This window comes from Eleutherodactylus coqui, chromosome 5 (assembly GCF_035609145.1).
Source record: "Eleutherodactylus coqui strain aEleCoq1 chromosome 5, aEleCoq1.hap1, whole genome shotgun sequence".
In the NCBI taxonomy this organism is placed as follows: Eukaryota; Metazoa; Chordata; class Amphibia; order Anura; family Eleutherodactylidae; genus Eleutherodactylus; species Eleutherodactylus coqui.
The window spans coordinates 39,014,370-39,032,447 of NC_089841.1; the positions used below are offsets into that span (position 1 = coordinate 39,014,370).

General features: G+C 42.5%; 1 protein-coding gene across 1 annotated transcript in view; it reads left to right on the forward strand.

Annotated features, from left to right (window-relative positions):
* LOC136628743 (uncharacterized) overlaps window positions 1–17,857 on the forward strand; it is a 117,767-nt gene extending 99,910 nt beyond the window's left edge. Inside the window, exons 29-34 of the mRNA XM_066604844.1 lie at window positions 3,982–4,119; window positions 5,146–5,325; window positions 5,408–5,531; window positions 6,592–6,656; window positions 7,166–7,268; window positions 14,753–17,857. Coding sequence (XP_066460941.1) covers window positions 3,982–4,119; window positions 5,146–5,325; window positions 5,408–5,531; window positions 6,592–6,656; window positions 7,166–7,268; window positions 14,753–16,008 — 1,866 coding nt within the window. The 3' untranslated portion in view covers window positions 16,009–17,857. The remainder of the gene's footprint in view (window positions 1–3,981; window positions 4,120–5,145; window positions 5,326–5,407; window positions 5,532–6,591; window positions 6,657–7,165; window positions 7,269–14,752) is intronic.
* Window positions 17,858–18,078: the final 221 nt, after the last annotated feature.

Here is an 18,078-nt window from a genome sequence, read left to right on the forward strand (position 1 = left end):
TCTGACAGCGCTAGTGGCAGAAGACGCAGTTCCAAGGACCAACTAGCAGGGTAGATGCGTAGATCAGGCAGCATGTCCAGCTCAGGCAGGGGAACACTCTCCAAGGCCTTTGCCAGCTTTATGGCTCCCCAGCAAGACTGTGTTACCACTCCCCAGTCAAGGCTGAGTTGGAGGGAGCACTGTAAAAAGATGAGGGAGTACGTAGCCGATCGTACCACCATCCTCCGGGATGCCTCTGCTCCATGCAACTATTGGGTGTCAAAGCTGGACACGTGGCACGAACTTGCGCTGCATGCCCTGGAGGTGCTGGCCTGCCCTGCCGCTAGCGTCTTGTCAGAGAGGGTGTTTAGTGCAGCTGGGGAAATCCTCAAGGATAAGCGTACCCGCCTGTCAACTGACAGCGCCGACATGCTTATCCTCATAAAGATGAACAAAGACTGGATTTCCCCAGACTTTTCTTCTCCACTGGTGGAAAGCAGCGGATCCTAAAGAATCTTTTCGCTGCAACAGGAGAAAAATGCATCCTCTCTCACCCCAAAAAAAGGGGGGAGAATTAGCTTTGTGTATCCCTCTAGGATATTATTACTCCTCCTCCTCCTAAAACAGCATGTCATCACGCTGAACTGCCAATTTCTATGCGGCCCAAAATGCTCTGTTTAAAACTTAAAAGTTTTATCAGTTTTTAAAGTTTTAAAAGTTAAATTTAAACCAATTTTTGTGAAGGGCTGCCTCCAAGTTCTGTTACAAATTAACCAATAACGAGCTGTATCTTGAAAAAATGTTTGTGGGTTTCACCTGCCCTCGCTGTTAAGCAATTTTTCAGGGGTACACTTGTACTCTTGGTACACCAATTTTTCAGGCCATTGCCAATACTGTTAGCAAACAAATTTTTCCAGGCTTCGCCTATACTCTTGGTAAACAAGTTTTTACAGGTGTTCGCCTATACTATTGGTACACCAATGTTACTGGGGTTAACCTATACTCTTGCTGCAGAAATGTTACAGGGGTTCACTTATACTTTTGCTACAGAAATGTTACAGGGGTCTGCCTATACCTTTTCTACTGAATGGTTTGAGGGGTTCGCCTATACTCTTGCTACAGAAATGTTACAGGGGTTCGTGTATACTTTTGCTATAGAAATGTGACTGGGGTCCGCCTATACAGTTTCTACTGAATGATTTGAGGGGTTCGCCTATACTCTTGCTACAGAAATGTTACAGGGGTTCACCTATACTTTTGCTACAGAACTGTTACTGGGGTCTGCCTATACCTTTTCTACTGAATGGTTTGAGGGGTTTGCCTATACTCTTGCTACAGAAATGTTACTGGGGTCCGCCAATACTCTTGCTATGGAAATGTTACTGGGGTCTGCCTATACAGTTGCTACTGAATGGTTTGAGGGGTTCGCTTACACTCTTGCTACAGAAATGTTACAGGGGTTCACCTATACTTTTGCTACAGAAATGTTACAGGGGTCTGCCTATGCTGTGGGTGCACAAAGACTTCCCATCGCGATGTTTTACCTATCTGGCACAAATACACTGACTGACTTGGGCAGAAATGTGGGCCGAGGCCAAGTTCCTTGGCGGGGTGAAACTCTGCCATGTTTGGGCACTCTGATTTCTTCCTGTGTAATACCATCTTTGTGCACCGACAGCATAGGCGAGCCCAAGGAACTTAAAGACTTCCCATTGCGGTGTTGAGCTATCTGACACCTACACAGAATGAATTGTGTGGGGACACATGGATTTCCCATTGCTATGTAACTCGCAGCACCTTGGGTCACTCAAGGTGGAGGCTAGGACCAAGCCTGACCCTGGGCCCGCTCACGTGCTTCCCACACAGACTATTGCTGCATTGTGGAGATGTGTAGAAGTGCTGGTACCTGAGTCCCCTTTATGCCCACGTTTGCGACTCCTGACAATTTTGTGACTGAGGTGGCATGGGATTGGAATGATGATTGTACGTCAATTTATCATTAATTCTCAACAACATTGTGGGCTATCGCCAACACTTTTAAAGAGGGTCGCTGCCTAGCCCTGCCAATCCTCTGCAGTGTGTGTCTCCGGTTCCTCCTCATCCAGTACGCACTTATAAATAGACATGAGGGTGGTGTGGCTATGAAGCGAGCGTGTGGCACGAACGCTGTGCAGGGAACATTTTGGTTGCACTGTGGACGCAGCATCGTGCGGGGGAGTTGGACAGCAATGCCAGCATGTAACCCAGGAGAAGAGGCAGCGGTGTCACCCGCATGCAGTGATTGTCCATGGTTGCAGGCAGTATGGTGCTTAGCTAAGATGTTGCCAGCATGTGTGCCTTGCTAATGAGGGTTTGTCCCAAGTAAATTGTTAGGGGGGTGACGCCAGACTCTTGCCCCCATTTTGGCCTAATCGTGGGACCTGGGAGCCTCAGATGCAGCGATGCATGCTGCCCCTACCCTTCCCTATCCGTTTCTGTGGTGTTTCCATGACTTTCTGATGTTTTCTGGTGTTTCACAAGTCCTCACCAATGCGGAGTATCAGTCCCATACAAAAATACTCAAGTCCCCCATAGACTTCAATGGGGTTCGTTACTTGAAACGAGCTCTCGAGCATTACGAAAAGTTCGACTCGAGCAACGAGCACCCTAGCATTTTGGTGCTCGCTGATCTCTACAAAGTATCTCTTACCATACTTATTGAAAAAATTACCAAATATGGGATTGACAAGGCAACGTGCATTCACAACTTGCTGAGTGATCGTACTCAAAGAGTGGTCATAAATGGCTGCACATCCAAGTGGAAGAATGTATCAAGTGGGGTACCACAAGGCTCTGTCCTAGGCCCAGTGTTGTACATCATTTTTATAACTGATCTGGAGGAGGGAATTGATGGGAAACTGATCAAATTTGCCAACGAAACAAAGCTAGGAGGGATAGCTAACACTAGAGAAGAGAGAGAGAGAGTATTCAAAAAGATCTAGAAAAGCTTGCACAGTGGGCGGCGACTGACAGAATGGTATTTAACAAGGAGAAATGCAAAGTCCTACATGTGGGCAAGAAAAATGAAAAAAGCACATACAGAATGGGAGGAATTGGGTTAAGCAGCACATGTGAAAAAGATTTTGATATACTAATAGATTATAGACTGAAAATGTGTCAACAATGTGATGCAACAGCCAAAAAGGCAAACACAATTCTGGGATATATTAAGAGAAGCCTTTATTTCTAAAGAGAGAACCAGAAGTAGTGCTCCTTCAAGTATGCTAATGAGATTGTAAGTGCCCCTTGAGATCTAATTTGGTGAAAACTTTTAGCATTATAATTTCTGTCCAACAGTTTGGCAATAAGTGGTGTTTGGAGCACCAGCAACATAGTTTCGCTGCTGTGGCTGCTACACAAGGCCATGGCGTGGTACCTGATGGTGTGAACACAGTAAAGACGACTAACAAAGGTCAGGGCTAGTTACACACATTTTCATACAGTAATTAGGCACTGGGTCAGGGCAGGTTGCAGGTAGCATGGTGCAATAACATAGTGTGTAGGAAAACGTTATTTCCTACACACGAGTGGAAATCAATTGCGATGTTCCGCTCAAGAAGGAAAAGCCACAACATGCTTTATTTTTGAGCGGATTTCGTGCGGACAGCTTCCATTGCGCAATGTCAATTGACTTCAAAGGTCACAGATCCACATCTTTCCCTAGTGATGACGCGGGAAAAGCAGGGGATGAAAAAAAAATCTGTACAGAAGAGTCGGCCAAAATGCCAGGTACGCACGGACGCCGGCTAGACACAGGGTTGGATTCCGCTGCAGGCTCCTGCATGCGGAATCCAACCTTGTCATGCGCGGCCTAGATATTTAATTCATGTTCCAATAAATAAAAAAGAGAGCCTACAAAGTTTACACTTTATTTCCTCAAATGTTTCATCTCCAGTAATTGTATAATTTTTTTTAAATGGCATTTTGTCTGTTTTTTGCATTGTTTGATTATCTTTCCATTAGGATCTCTACAATATAAGATACCTTCCATATAAGAAGATTTTTCTGATTGATCCATCAAGGATGGAAAAGGACAGGAACAAGATGGCAGAGGATGTTTTAAATCTCACCCTAGAAATGCTCTTCCAGCTTACCGGAGAGGTGAGAGATTATTTTGATAATGTCAAATTACATCATTCTTATCTATGGTAATAACATGATATGACTGGAAATGAGAGAGATTCTGATGATGTCACATTACATTATTCTTATCTCTGGTATTACATTTTTTCTAAAGAAATTGCCAAAGGCCAAAAGATAGCCTAATGGTTATACCCTCCCAGAAGAGAATAATATTAAATTATATACTTTATTGACATATATGCGCTCAAAACAGACAAAGACACTTTAAATTAAGGAATAGGTGGCTGAACTAAATCCTTACTGAGTCCATAAAAGAACTAAATATATATTGCTAGGCAGGCTGTGAGGGCAATTGTCTTTTGCCACTAATATATTCACACAGCATGTATTGTTTGGGGAAATTATGTAACTGTTGACAGTTAATAATGGGATGCACAGGGTGTCAGTTAATAGAGGTGCTGTATAAGCAGCCGAATTATAAGCTTCCAGTGAAGTGCTATGCTGATTATGCATCAATCACAGTTGTGACAGAGGCTGTAGATGTCTGAGAGGTCTCTGTCAGATTGAATTGTTAGCTCTGCTATATGCAGTGAAGTCCAATGACCACTTCCATACCATATAAGGAGTTAGGGAGGGTGCACGGTCAAACCGCAAAAAGATTACCTCAAAGCCTAGCTATCTTTATTTGTTTTTTGTATTGTAGAACCATCCCTAAACCTAGTATAAAAAATGTAAAACATGCCCTCCCTGGCATTAACAGATGATGTCACTGGAGAAGGGGCAGATTCTGATGATGTCACATTTCATCATTCGTATCTATGGTAATACCAGATGACATGACTGGAGAGAGGAGAGATTTTGATGATTTTACATTGCATCATTCTATCTATGGTAATAGATGATGTCACTGGAGAGGGGAGAGATTCTGATGATGTCACATTACATCATTCTTATCGATGTTAATAACATGATGAATAGATGAAGTCACTGGAGAGGTGAAGAAAATGTCTGTAGGGATATTTATTAATGTCTCCCCATATATAGGATTACACAGTAGTGAAGAAGACCCCTAGTGATTGCTGTCGGGCCCCTGCGTGTGTTGGATGGGGAAGAACCTTGAACCCAATCACGGGGCCCCCACCACACCCCCTGATACATGAGGACATCAATGTACAGAAGATTCTAGAACTCACCCAGAAGATGGTTGAGCTGCTAACTGGAGAGGTGACGCTGCAGGGAATGCTGGGACATTATACAGTAACAGCACTGGAGGCTTCTGGGTGATGACTGTATATTGTGTTGTCAGGTTCCTATAAGGTGTCAGGATGTCGCTGTCTATTTCTCCATGAAGGAGTGGGAGTATTTAGAAGGACACAAGGATCTGTACAAGGACGCAATGATGGAGACCCACCAGCCACTCCCATCACCAGGTAATAGACAGGACTAAATACACGGGGAGTCTTATCAAAGTGCTAATGACCACTTGTCTGTCATTCCGTTTGTCATATGTGCGTTACATGCATAGCCTGACAGCACCTGGGATGTCAGTTACAGGCTCTTAGCTCCACCCCCCGATCACATGACGGTGACATCATCACAGGTCCTTTATCCTCCTTGTGCACTGAATTAGGGCTTATGGGCAGACTACATCACCCCCAAAAAACCTGTGGTCTCAGTTGCTATGGATGCAGCAGTACTCCATCTGGAAGTTTGTACCTGGTTGTAAGACTCTAATTAATGACACCTCACAAATTTACACATGCAAATCTCATGTGCTGACAGGACCTGTGATGATGTCACCATCATGTGATCAGTCACATGGTCACTGAGCTAAATGAGGGATTGTGGGCGGACTACATTCCCCACGGCTTCAGTTGCTATGGACACAGCAGTACTCAGTGTGGCAGTTTGTAGCTGGTTGTGAGACAGCTAGACACCTGTGTGGAGACTCCAATAAATGACACCTCACAAATGTACACATACATAGCTGGCAGTGCATAATGAGCAATAACATTAAATCATAGTCGTTCATCGCTATCTTCACATCTCCTGAACGTGATATCACGTCATCTCAAGTGCTAATGCCGCCAACACCAGTCCAGCCCTCATCTAATTGTGAACCGTTGTCCAGTGTTGAAACAAACCAATGCTGTCGTGCAAACATGTCACCACAAAGGGTTCAACGCCGCCGTGAAGCTAATGCAGCTTACATGATACAGCGAAAAGCCACGATATCACCTCAGCCACCAGCTGAAGTTTATGCAGCAGACATGCGAAAGCTATGAGAGAACATGTCTCCTCAGCGAGCAGCTGAAGTTCATAAATCACGTGCAGCTCATGCGAAAGCAACATAGCAGAGCTGTGTGTGACATGCTTGTAACAGAGATGTGTGGTGCCTTCTGCCACCAAAAATACTGGTATTATAATTTCCTAATAATTACTAGTCTGTATATAAAGAATGACTTTGGTGTCTGTCTGTTTTTCCTCCAGTTCCATCCAGTAAGAGAAGCCCACCAGAGAGATGTCCCAGTCCTCTTCTTCCACAGGACCACCAGGTACATGGAGATGTCCCTCTGATCTGTAGAAGGCTGTGAAGCTCTTGTCTTCAGTCTTATTAGATGTCTTGTGTGATGAGGCCGGTGGAGATGGCAGGATTACCGCTGACCAGAGATATTACATGTTGGCTGGATCTTCTCCCAGTTCTCTGGCGGTGGAGACTGCTGGTGGGAATAAGGAGCCAACAGGTTGGATTTATATCTATCTGCTCCTTTATTTTCCCCGAGACAAACAGCGGATGTGTCTGGTAGACACTGATCTCCTCCACTGAGACAAAGTGCAGCGTGTCTAGCCATGTCGGATATACATGTGTATGGGGTTCCTGAGGGGTCATTGAGCTGCCATCTAATATTTATGTCCGGTTTCTAGCCCTGCAGCTATGTGGCTCAGATAACTACTCTTCAGGTCAGGTCATATTTGGTCATCATGATTGTCATGATCTTGTCATGTAAAACCTTCCACACGATTTCTCCAACTGTCTGCTGACTTTTCAATATTTGTCTCTCAGATTTTGTTTCAGGATGAAGATTTCACCATTTTTAGTGATGAAGTGACAATTGTGACGGTCAAACAGGAGTTTGAGGAGGAGATTCCTACAGATAACTGCTCAGGTGAGTCCAGCAGAGAAGAGTCACACACTCTCCTTGGTCACTGACTGCAGATATTTTGTGTGGATTTTTGAAGTGGTTTTCCAGTTGCTGAGCTATCTCACAGTAATAGTTAGAAAAGCCAAATAAGAGGCAAGTGATTATCACTTAATTCGTGAGGGGTGATGGTACACTCAACTCCCTAAATCCAAGATTGCTCAACATATATCTATTGATATCCTAGAGTGGAATATAAGAAGGATGAAGAAGCTTGTACTTGATTCGGACATGGTCAGGAAGGACATCAATGCATTTTAGAGGGATTAACAAGAACAATGCCTCATTTTTCAAACCATAACACATGGCCAATACACACTGCTATAAATAAATTAATTGCTAGTGCATTACTGCCAATGGACATGCTTTGCCTCAGTTCGTAGGTTAGTTATCTCGCTTGGATGATGAGGGTCCGTAGCGCCGATCTAGAATGACAACGACCAAGAGCATTGTTTCATTCAGTGTTGATGTCAGAGGAGGTGCCTACCTGTTGCACCCAGGAGCTCCGCGGACGACCAGGAGGCGTCCGTCATCCGGCAGGGGGTCGTTTCCCAATTTTCCTAACAATTTCTGCGGTTATAGCACCGTGGGCCGAGACAGCTTCTGACAAGCATGCAACATGACCAAAAAGTGCAAGTCATCCCCTTGTTATTGTTTCTGTGATTGACTCAAGCCCCGTGCAAGCCTGTATCTCGCTGTTTCTGATTAAGTCAAGCCAAGGGACACAGAGAATCTGGTGTTGGCATCACATGTGAAAGGACTCTAGACGCTCAGTGGTTTACGACAGCAAGGTCCAGGTCTCTGAGCTGTACAATAATATTGTTATTACGCAGGTCTGATAAAATCAAATCTAAGTCCTGGGTGTTATGTTCTGCCTCCGCCAGAGTTTTTCCAGGGACCTCATCGCTGAGGCTGCCAGCACTATTCTCTGCAGGGTGTCCGGAAGCGCCCTCCCATCTGTGTGCTGAGGTACACGAACTCACTGACATCGTCGACTCTCTGGCCATTTATGTCTAGGTCCGGAGGGATTGCGCCGGCTCCTATATTCTGCAGCTTGTTTTTTTGCCAGGAGATGTAAGCCCAAGAGAGGACACCTCAAAATCGAACTGTTCCAATGAGTGTCTCAGATTATTGGATGCGACGTCCAGGAGTGCAACATCGTCGGCGTAGTCCAGGTCGGTGAAGTGGTACTCTGGAAGAGTGACCCCATTACATTGGACAATACGCTGAAGGATCCAGTCCATGGTTCTGCAGAAGAGTGCGGGAGCCAAGGCGCAACCTTGTCGAACACCACACGAGGCCTCAAAACTGGCAGAGGTTGAAACATTAATATGGACTTTCGCGGTTGTGCCCTGATGCATGTCTTTTAGTAAGTTTAGAAGGGATGTGGGGAATCTCCGGGACCGGATGGGTTCTCAAATGAATATTATAAGTCTTTCACGAAAATATTCTCTCCACATCTTACCATGACTTTCAATGAGGCTATGTCCACAAGTAGTTTACCCCAAGAAATGCTACAAGCTACTATAGTAGCCATTCCTAAACCGGGCAAAACAACAGACTCCCCGGCTAACTTCAGACCAATGGCACTACTAAACACGGACACAAAAATCTACTCGAAACTTCTTACTATGAGGATTTTAGAGATTTTACCTAACATCATACATAGTGGCCAGGTGGGATTTTGTCAGAGGCAGACAAGCTGCAGACGGCACCAGAAGAGCATTGAATTTAATTACAAATATGGGGTTGAGTCGCGCGCATTGTCTTCTCCTTGCCCTGGATGCAGAGAAGACGTTCGATAGACTCCATTAGGAATTTGCTTTTGCCACTCTCCAGAAGTTTGGTATAGAGGGAGATTTCCTGAAAGCAATCCAAGCATTATACACGACTCCATCTGCTAGAGTTTTGATTGATTGGAGTCTTATCATTGCCTCTCCAAATACCCAATGGCACTCGCCAAGGTTGCCCTCTGTCTCCATTGATATTTTTTATTAATTATGGAACCCTTGGCGGAACTGATAAGAATCTCTCCAGAGGTTCAGGGATATTCAATGGGAAACAGGCAACACAAAATTGGACTTTTCGCCGATGATGTACTTTTGACTCTGACGAACCCCTTGAGTTCCCTGAGAGCAGTGGAAAGCATTGTGAGATCATCTGGGAAAGCTTCATACTACCATCTAAATATAAATAAATCCCAGATTCCTATCCCTAAAGACAGACATACAGAGGGAATTTGCGTTCCAGTGGTCTCCTTGATCCACTAACCTCGGCATTAAATTATGTTTCCCTTTAAAAGACATTATTTCCCTAAACTTCAACCACTTCTGCCATTACAATCAGAATATTAAACTTCTTGAAAAACAGGAACCTTCATGGTTTGGAAGAATAGTTTGGTACAAAATGATAATGCTGCCTAAGATTCTATATCTTTTCCATGCCCTGGTTTGTCCAATCCCGTGCAATGTCATAGATGAATTCCAAAAACAATTTGTTACAGTTTGTGTGGGGAGGGAAGAGACCTAGAGTCACAGCAAATATCCTATATTTCCACCGTAGACCGGGAAGCTTGGTAGTCCCCAATCTGTGGTACTATTACCAAGCAATAAATATAAATCAAGCAACTTTGTGGATGGAAGGCCCCCAAAAACCTCCATGGAGCTATATGGAGGAACAATTAGTGGAGACCAAATCCCTAGATGCCTTCCTCAAGGCTTATATTCTCAGCAGTATATATCCAAACTTACATATGTCTTTCGACATACATCATATATCACCTCCCATGTTGACAACCCTTCAAGCTTGGAACCTTCTTGCATACAAGTGTAAAAATGCACTTATGAGGGGATCTGTGGCATTACCTTTGGAGATACTCTCCTATTTTATCCCTGATTTAATATCTAAAAAACGGGGGTAGACAAGTTATCAAATCGATCTCTGATTTAATAGCAGACCAAATGATCATCCCCCTTCCAAACTCTTAAAGGGAATTTCAACCTCCCTGCCAGGGATTTCTATCTATGGTGTCAGATCTACTCTTTCCTGAATAAATCTAAATTTGTGGACTGTACACTCCCGAGTATATTGATCCCTTTCTTAACTAGAGCTCCTGTATCCCAAAAATCTCTCACTAGGAAATGTTACAACATTTTTTCAGGAGATATGGGAGAAAATAAGAAAGTTCACCTACTTAATTGGGAAAGAGATTTGAGAGAATTTGTAACAATACCACAGTGGATATCTTCCTTTGAGCGGGCGAATAGATCTACTTTAAGTGCGAATCTTTTGCAAACTCACTATAAAGTCCTAACGAGATGGTACTATACTCCATTTAAACTAGCTAAAAGTTTTAAGGACATAAGCAATCAATGCTGGAGAGAATGCGGACAAGAGGGAGTGTCCTTTGATACAACCATTCTGGAAAGAGGTCTTCCAACTCATTCATGAAGTAACGGGCCTTAGAATGTCAGTAAACCCCAAATGTGCTCTATTATTATTAGAATGTAATCTAATTCCAGTAAGATACAGAAAATGGATTTGTCGCTGTGTACTTGTGGCTAAATTATCTATCACCAGAAAAATGGAAATCAAAATACCCTCCCAGCTTCAAAGATGTGTATGAGATGATTGCTGAACATTACATATATGAAGCACTTATAGCAAGAGTAAATGATAATCAAATCAAATGTACAGAAATGTGGAGTCCCTGGCTGCGCTTTACGTTAATATAACTTTTTATTAGTTTGTATTTCTTGAGTATTATACGTGAATAATATACCATATGAGAATATAATCTTATAGTTTGTATACAAAAGAGAGAAAATAATCTCTGATCAAACCATTGTCACATTGCTAAAATGATACCACATCTATGTGTGTTCGCAACACTTATACAAACTGTACTTTGTATCCAAAATACTCAATAAAAACTATTTGAGAAGAAGGGATGTGGGGATGCCAATGCCACGCAAGGCCTTCCAGAGGGCTTCTTTGCCCACCAAGTCGAACGCCGCCTTGAGATCGACATCAGTTTTGCACCAAGGCAACCAGCAGTGGGCATTACCGGAAGTCAGCGCAGAAACTCACCGGCAGGCGAGCAGTTGTTCAAATACCCGAGTGGTGGACAAAGTGTTAGTGCGAATAAATATAACAAAACATGGCGCTAAAAAATGGGCTGAGGGATGAAATATATTGATATAAAACTTAAGTGCAATGTTCATGGTAACACCTATTCCGAGAGGCAAGATGAAAATACAATAATTTGTTCTAAAATCAATATTCCTATCAAAAAATTTTTAATAAAAATATGTATCATTTTAAAAGTGGGTAATTGACAAATAAAAGGTATATAAAAGAGTATATACATAAAAATTGGGGTTAAAAGGTCAAGACATGATATTGGAATTAACAAAGGGGAAAAAGAATAAATATATATCTAAATACACATTATTTACATTATTGTGGCCATCTCTTACTTTCGATGTCAGCAGTATGTAGCCAATGAAGGGTGTGATGTGTCATGGGCTGGCTTGGTGGGTTATATAAGGTGTATGATAGGCTGTCTGCTCACATATCGCTCGTTGTTGTCATAAGTAAAAGGGACGATTTATTGGAATTGCAAATAGGATGATTATTGGCTTTTGGATGCCAAGGGTAGCAGTATTTCTCAAAAAGTGTAGTTTGTGAACTGTTCGCGTGCTGCTGCGGTGAAAGTATTGTAAGTGGACAAATGTCGCCATTAGGATTAACCGACGTGCAAACTGCGGAACAGCACATGCCATTGATGTAAGAGGTGAACATCGGCTATGAAGGTGCTCGAGGGCCAAGCGATAAGCTACAATGGAGCAGCTCACCATGAAAACCTTGGGGTTACGAGATGTGTGTCTAAAACAGTTCAGCGAACCCTATTGCATATAGGGCTCCGAAGCAGATGGATGGTCACTGCTCTTATGCTAACAAAGGTGCATCGGAAGAAAAGGTTTCAATTTGCACGGCAGTTTCGAAAATTGGACCACCACTGATTGGCAAAGGGTTGCTTTCTCCAATGATTCATGTTTTCTGCTTCATCGAATGGGTGGACATTGGCAAGAAACATCAGAGAACAAAAACTCTGCAATCATTGCTGGAAGAACACAAGCTGGTGTTGGCAATGTTAAGGTCTAGGGAATTTTTTGTGGCATTTTCTGGGTCCACTAATCCATGTGGAAGGCACTGTGAACCAATTTGGTTATGAATCTATCCTTACATACTGTCTATCTTCCCCGGTGGTGGGGTCAGATGGGATCTTACAGCAAGGCAATGCGACATATCACATGGCTACAAATGTACCACAGTGCTTCCCGAGCTCTTTAATACCCCAGACTTGAACCAAGCTGATAATCTGTATTCAGCATGGCTCCAGATACCTGAGACAACCTACCAGCACCTCGTGGAGTCACTCTGTCCATTAAATATGGAAAGCGAAGCAGTGCCAGGAGACTTAGACTTTTTCCAAAGGTGCATAAGAAAGGTGTCCTTATTATGGTAAATTGAAAAATGTCTTGAGACACTATGGTTTGGAAACCCCTTCACAATATTTCATAGATGTTTATTAAGCCTTAAGCCCAATGTCCATGTGCGGATTTTAAGTATAAAATCCATGCGTGGCCCCCAGAGAGGATCCACAGCTTTAGAAGCCCATAGGGATGCGTTATTATCCGCAGGGCAATTTAAAGCATGCAGATGTTTGTTTTTTTTCCCCAGGCGTTTGGATCACATGTGGGAAAAAAATCACAACATGCTCCATTTTCCTGCACATCCGCAGAGATGGCTCCCATTGAAGTCAATGGAAGCAGTCCCTGCCGTGGCACACTCGCAGCTGTCATGGGAAAGCAGAAGATTCAAAAACAAAAAAGAGCACTGAGCTGTGCGCGTCGCCCAATTCTCCCAGACACATTTGCTGTCCTGAAGAAAAAAGATCCGGCCAGCTCCGAGATCATCAGCGCTGGACCCAGAGAGGTAAGAAACATTCTTTTCCTCTCTATGGCCACAGGCACGCATGGATACCACTGCGGGATTTAGCTGGTGCTGGTTGCACTAACAATGCTGTTAATTCCGAATTAGTTTAACTGTGATTAGCTGTTTAACTTGGTCTAAAGAAAAAGTGTTGGACCAACACAAAGTAACATAGTATGTTAAGTTGAAAAAAGCCATATGTCCATCTAGTTCAGCCTCTTACCCCTTCCCAATGTTGACTCGGAGGAAAAACTCCTATGAGGTAGGAGCCAATTTTCACAATTTCAGGGGAAAAAATTTTCTTTCTGACTCCCAAGTATAGCAATCTGAATAAGCTTGGATCACTGACCCCTCTGAAATAATCAGTGGTCTAATATGTAATATTGTTGCACTCTAGAGGTGTCCAGGCCCCTCTTGTACTTGTTCTTCACCACCACCACACCCTCAGGCAGAGAGTTCCACAGTCTCACTGCTCTTACAGTAAAGAACCTCCTTTTGTATTGGTGTAGAAACCTTCTTTCTTCTAGACATAGAGAACGCCGCGTTGTTACAATCCTGGGTAGAAATAATGATGGGAAAGATATCTGTATTGTCCCAATATATTTATACATAGTTATTAGGTCGCTGCTCAGCCATATTTTTCTAAACTAAATAATCCCACTTTTGATAGCCTCTCTGGGTATTGTAGTCCGCCCATTCCATTTATTACTTTAGTTGCCTGCATTTTAACCCGCTCAAGCTCTGATATTTCCTCCTTGAGTACCTGTGCCCAAAACTGTCCACAATATTCCATGTGTGGTCTGACCGATGATCATGCGCCCCTAGACCTCTTTTGTTTCCCCTCCCCCATAATCCTATTTGCCTTGGCAGCAGCAGCCTGACACTGGTTGCTTCAATAAGCTTTATAGTTGCGTAAAATCCCCAAGTTCTTTTCCATGTAAGTGTTTCCCAGTGGTTTCCCATTTAGTGTGTAATGGTCCTAAATCGTCTAGAAATTATGAAGTAGCCAGAGCGTTAGAGTCAGATTTACAGTGATATAATTCTACATAGTGTTCCCTAAATGCACTATTCATGTCTTGTGGATTGGTGGAGGAAATACCATGCAGCCACATAATGCTGTGGATAGATACAGATGGGGTGTTTCAAGGTGTGCTGTATAAACACGGAATAGGCCAATTTTGTCACTTATTACAAATATTGCTGCATCTCTGAAGAACTTTAATTGGTATTATCTTTTTGTAAAAGCAGGTATTGTCCCTTGCAGTGCAACCGTTGCCACTTATTAACATTTAACTCGTTATTAATGTATATTCTCTGTTCCTTCACTATCCCACCATGGTCAGTTATTAATTGAATTTGACAACATGACTTGTAATTTGTATGGAAAAATTATAAAATTTCATATTCAAAGTTATATTATCCACAAATAGTAAAATCTGTTTTATTCTTGGCAGATGATGATAGCAGGAGTTCAGAAGAACATCTCATATCTAAAGCAGAAGATTGTGATATCACACAAGATACATGTGCAGAATCACTGATCCCATCTACACAGACTGATAAGCAGAATAAACGTCACAGAAGTGGAGAAAATCAAAGATTTCACACAGGAGAGAGGCCGTATTCATGTTCAGAATGTGGAAAATGTTATACTGCTAAATCATCTCTTATTCAGCACCAGAGAGCTCACACAGGCGAGATGCCATTTCCATGTTCAGAATGTGGGAAATGTTTTACTAGGAAATCAGAACTTGTTATACATGAGAGAACTCACACAGGGGAAAAGCCATTTTCATGTTTAGAATGTGGGAAATGTTTCTTAAGGAAAGCACATCTTGTAGAACATCAAAAAGCTCATAAAGGAGGGAAGCCGTATTCATGTTCACAATGTGCAAAAGTTTATACTGCCAAATCATCTCTTGTTAAACATCAGAGAAGTCACACAGGACAGAAGCCATTTTCCTGTTCAGAATGTGGGAAATGTTTTACTACGAAATCGGATCTTGCTGAACATCAAAGAGCTCACACAGGAGAGAAGCCATTTGCATGTTCAGAATGTGAGAAATGTTTCTTAAGGAAAGCGCATCTTGTTGAACATCAAAGAGCTCACACAGGAGAGAAGCCATTTTTATGTTCAGATTGTGGGAAATGTTTTACTTTGAAATCAAATTTTGTTAAACATCAGAGAATTCACACAGGAGAGATGCCGTTTTCATGTTTAGAATGTGGTAAATCTTTTAATATCAAGTTAGACCTTGTTAAGCATGAGAGAATTCACACAGGAGAGAAGCCATTTTCATGCCCAGAATGTGGAAAATGTTTTGCAAGGAAACCACATCTTATTGGACATAAGAGAATTCACACAGGGGAGAAACCATTTTCATGTTCAGAATGTGGCAAAGGTTTTTCTGAGAAATCACATCTTAATCGACATCAAAGAATTCACACAGGAAATAAACCATTTGCATGTCCAGAATGTGGGAAATGTTTCTCTCAGAAGTCACATCTTGCTGTACATAAGGCAATTCACTTGGGAGAAAAGCCATTTTCATGTTTAGATTGTGGGAAACGTTTTACTCTGAAATCAAATTTTGTTAAACATCAGAGAATTCACACCGGGGAGAAACGATTTTCATGCTCTATCTGTGGAAAGCGTTTTAACCAAAACTCAGCTGCAATTGAACATCAAAAAACCCATGAAGGAGAATAGCAATTTTTAATGACTCATTTTAAAGTTACAAGAGAAGGAGATCATAATTTACGATTTACAAACAATATTATGACCTTAACAGTCAACAAGATAACAAGGTGTTTGGGACCATATCTAAGAATACAAAGCTGGAATAGAGTATACATATTTTGCTACAAAGTCATAACTTGGGAAATAAAGTAAACTAATCTATAAGCATGACGTGGTCTGAGATTTTCAACACCTGAAAATATTCTAGCAATCGTCAAGTCTGCATGTTGAAGTTGTGATAACATTGTTATTCCTGAAACATGAAAACTAGACAGCCAAAGGAGCGTTAGGTAGGGTAAAAGAAGGCAAATAAGAACAGGAAAGAGTGGGAGGGGAGGCCTGAGAGAGAGCTGACCTATGCCTCTGGTGAGATATTTATTCTTCATGGTACTTGCATTAAAGGGAGGGGGAAATCACTAGTGGATTGCCTAGTAAGTGTTGCTAGAGTCTTGGCTTTTACAGAACTGCACTACTTAATGTGAAAGATTATTGGTGCTACCAGGCCAGGTTCTCTGAAAGGTTCCTTGTGCTCAACGAGAATGGCTGCCGACCTCTCATTAACCATTATTCATGACAATTTAATCTTGATGAGATGACTAAGAACTGATGTTTTCCTCCACGAGCATGCAATTGTGATTTTGTCACCGGAAAACATGATGAAATCCATCCGTATATGTTGGGTGTCCATCGCTCAAGAAAAGCCTACGCAGGTGATTTGCATAATCTCACCTTCAAAATACTGAATATTTAATAAAATGCCTAGATCCAGAAGTGGAGAAGCCTAGAGAAATCCTACCAAATGTGAAGAAAGGTTCACTCACTCCCTACAACCACTAAAGCAGAGTCCTGACCCACCCAGAAACATCTCCGACAATCTCTGGGGAATCAAGTACCCGTAGTCTTTGTGATAAAGCCCCAGTTTGTGCGTAGACCTGGTTGTGATCCTTGCCTGTTTATTGACTAGCAAATCACAGAAAGAGGACATATCAATTCACTAAATATGTGGTAGGTACGTGAGTGGTTGTACATCAGTATTTTGCTTTTGTGTAATGCTCCTCCATATTTTAATGTGTCCATCTTCCTTTCTAGGAATGTGCTGTCTATAACTGCCATTATATTTTGTACCAGTAAGTATGGGTACTGGCAGAGATTTTGTTTTCTGTTCATTGGTTGTCCTGACTTCTGTGCCCCCCTGACCTCGGCTCTGTATATTGGACTCTGCTTTGTCTGCCACCTGCCCGACTATTAGCCTGGACCTCGTTTATGCACTTGTGCTGTCAGCCCTGACTAAAGCCTTTCCATTTACTACTTGTAAGTCTGGTAGACAGCAGCCACACTCCGGGGCAATCTGTGTGTGTAATGGCCTGGGAACCCCAAAGCAAAGCTGGAATCCCACTTGGAGGGCTTCGGTGTGTAACACTGGATTTTCCAGGTGTTGTCACCTTAGTTAGCCCAAAGTCAAACCGGTGTTTGGCAAGGTGGATTCACATCTGTCTGCTTGACAACACTGTTAGCTGATACAACTATTCAATATTTTCTTCTGTAATTTCTTCAATCTTGAAATTAAAATCAATAAATTCTATTTAATAATTTTATTTTCAATAAATCTAAAGAATTCACAAAAAAATAACGTGAATTCTCCATTTATAATCCAATAATTTATCCTCCAATCACACCTAACATTTGGTGGGCCATCCATAACTGTATCCTTCAGGTTAAAGAAACCTAGAATTTAAAACTCTACAAAGTGCCAGATGTGGTGATTAGAGATGAGCGAGCACTCTCGGTAAGGTCAGTTACTCGAGCGAGCATCGCTCTTCTCGAGTAACCAACTTCTCGTCCGAGCATGCTCGGTGGGGGGGGTGGGGGTGAGGACGAAGAGAGAGATCTCTCTACCCCGCTACCCCCTCCCCCCTGCTCTCCCCCGCCACTCCCCGCTCCCTCATTTGGTGGCCTGCTATCTGCATGGTGAGAGGATGCATCTATAAGCATTTCTTAGTCAGTAAGTAATGGCCGTTTTCTGTGTTTTTTGTTTTTTTT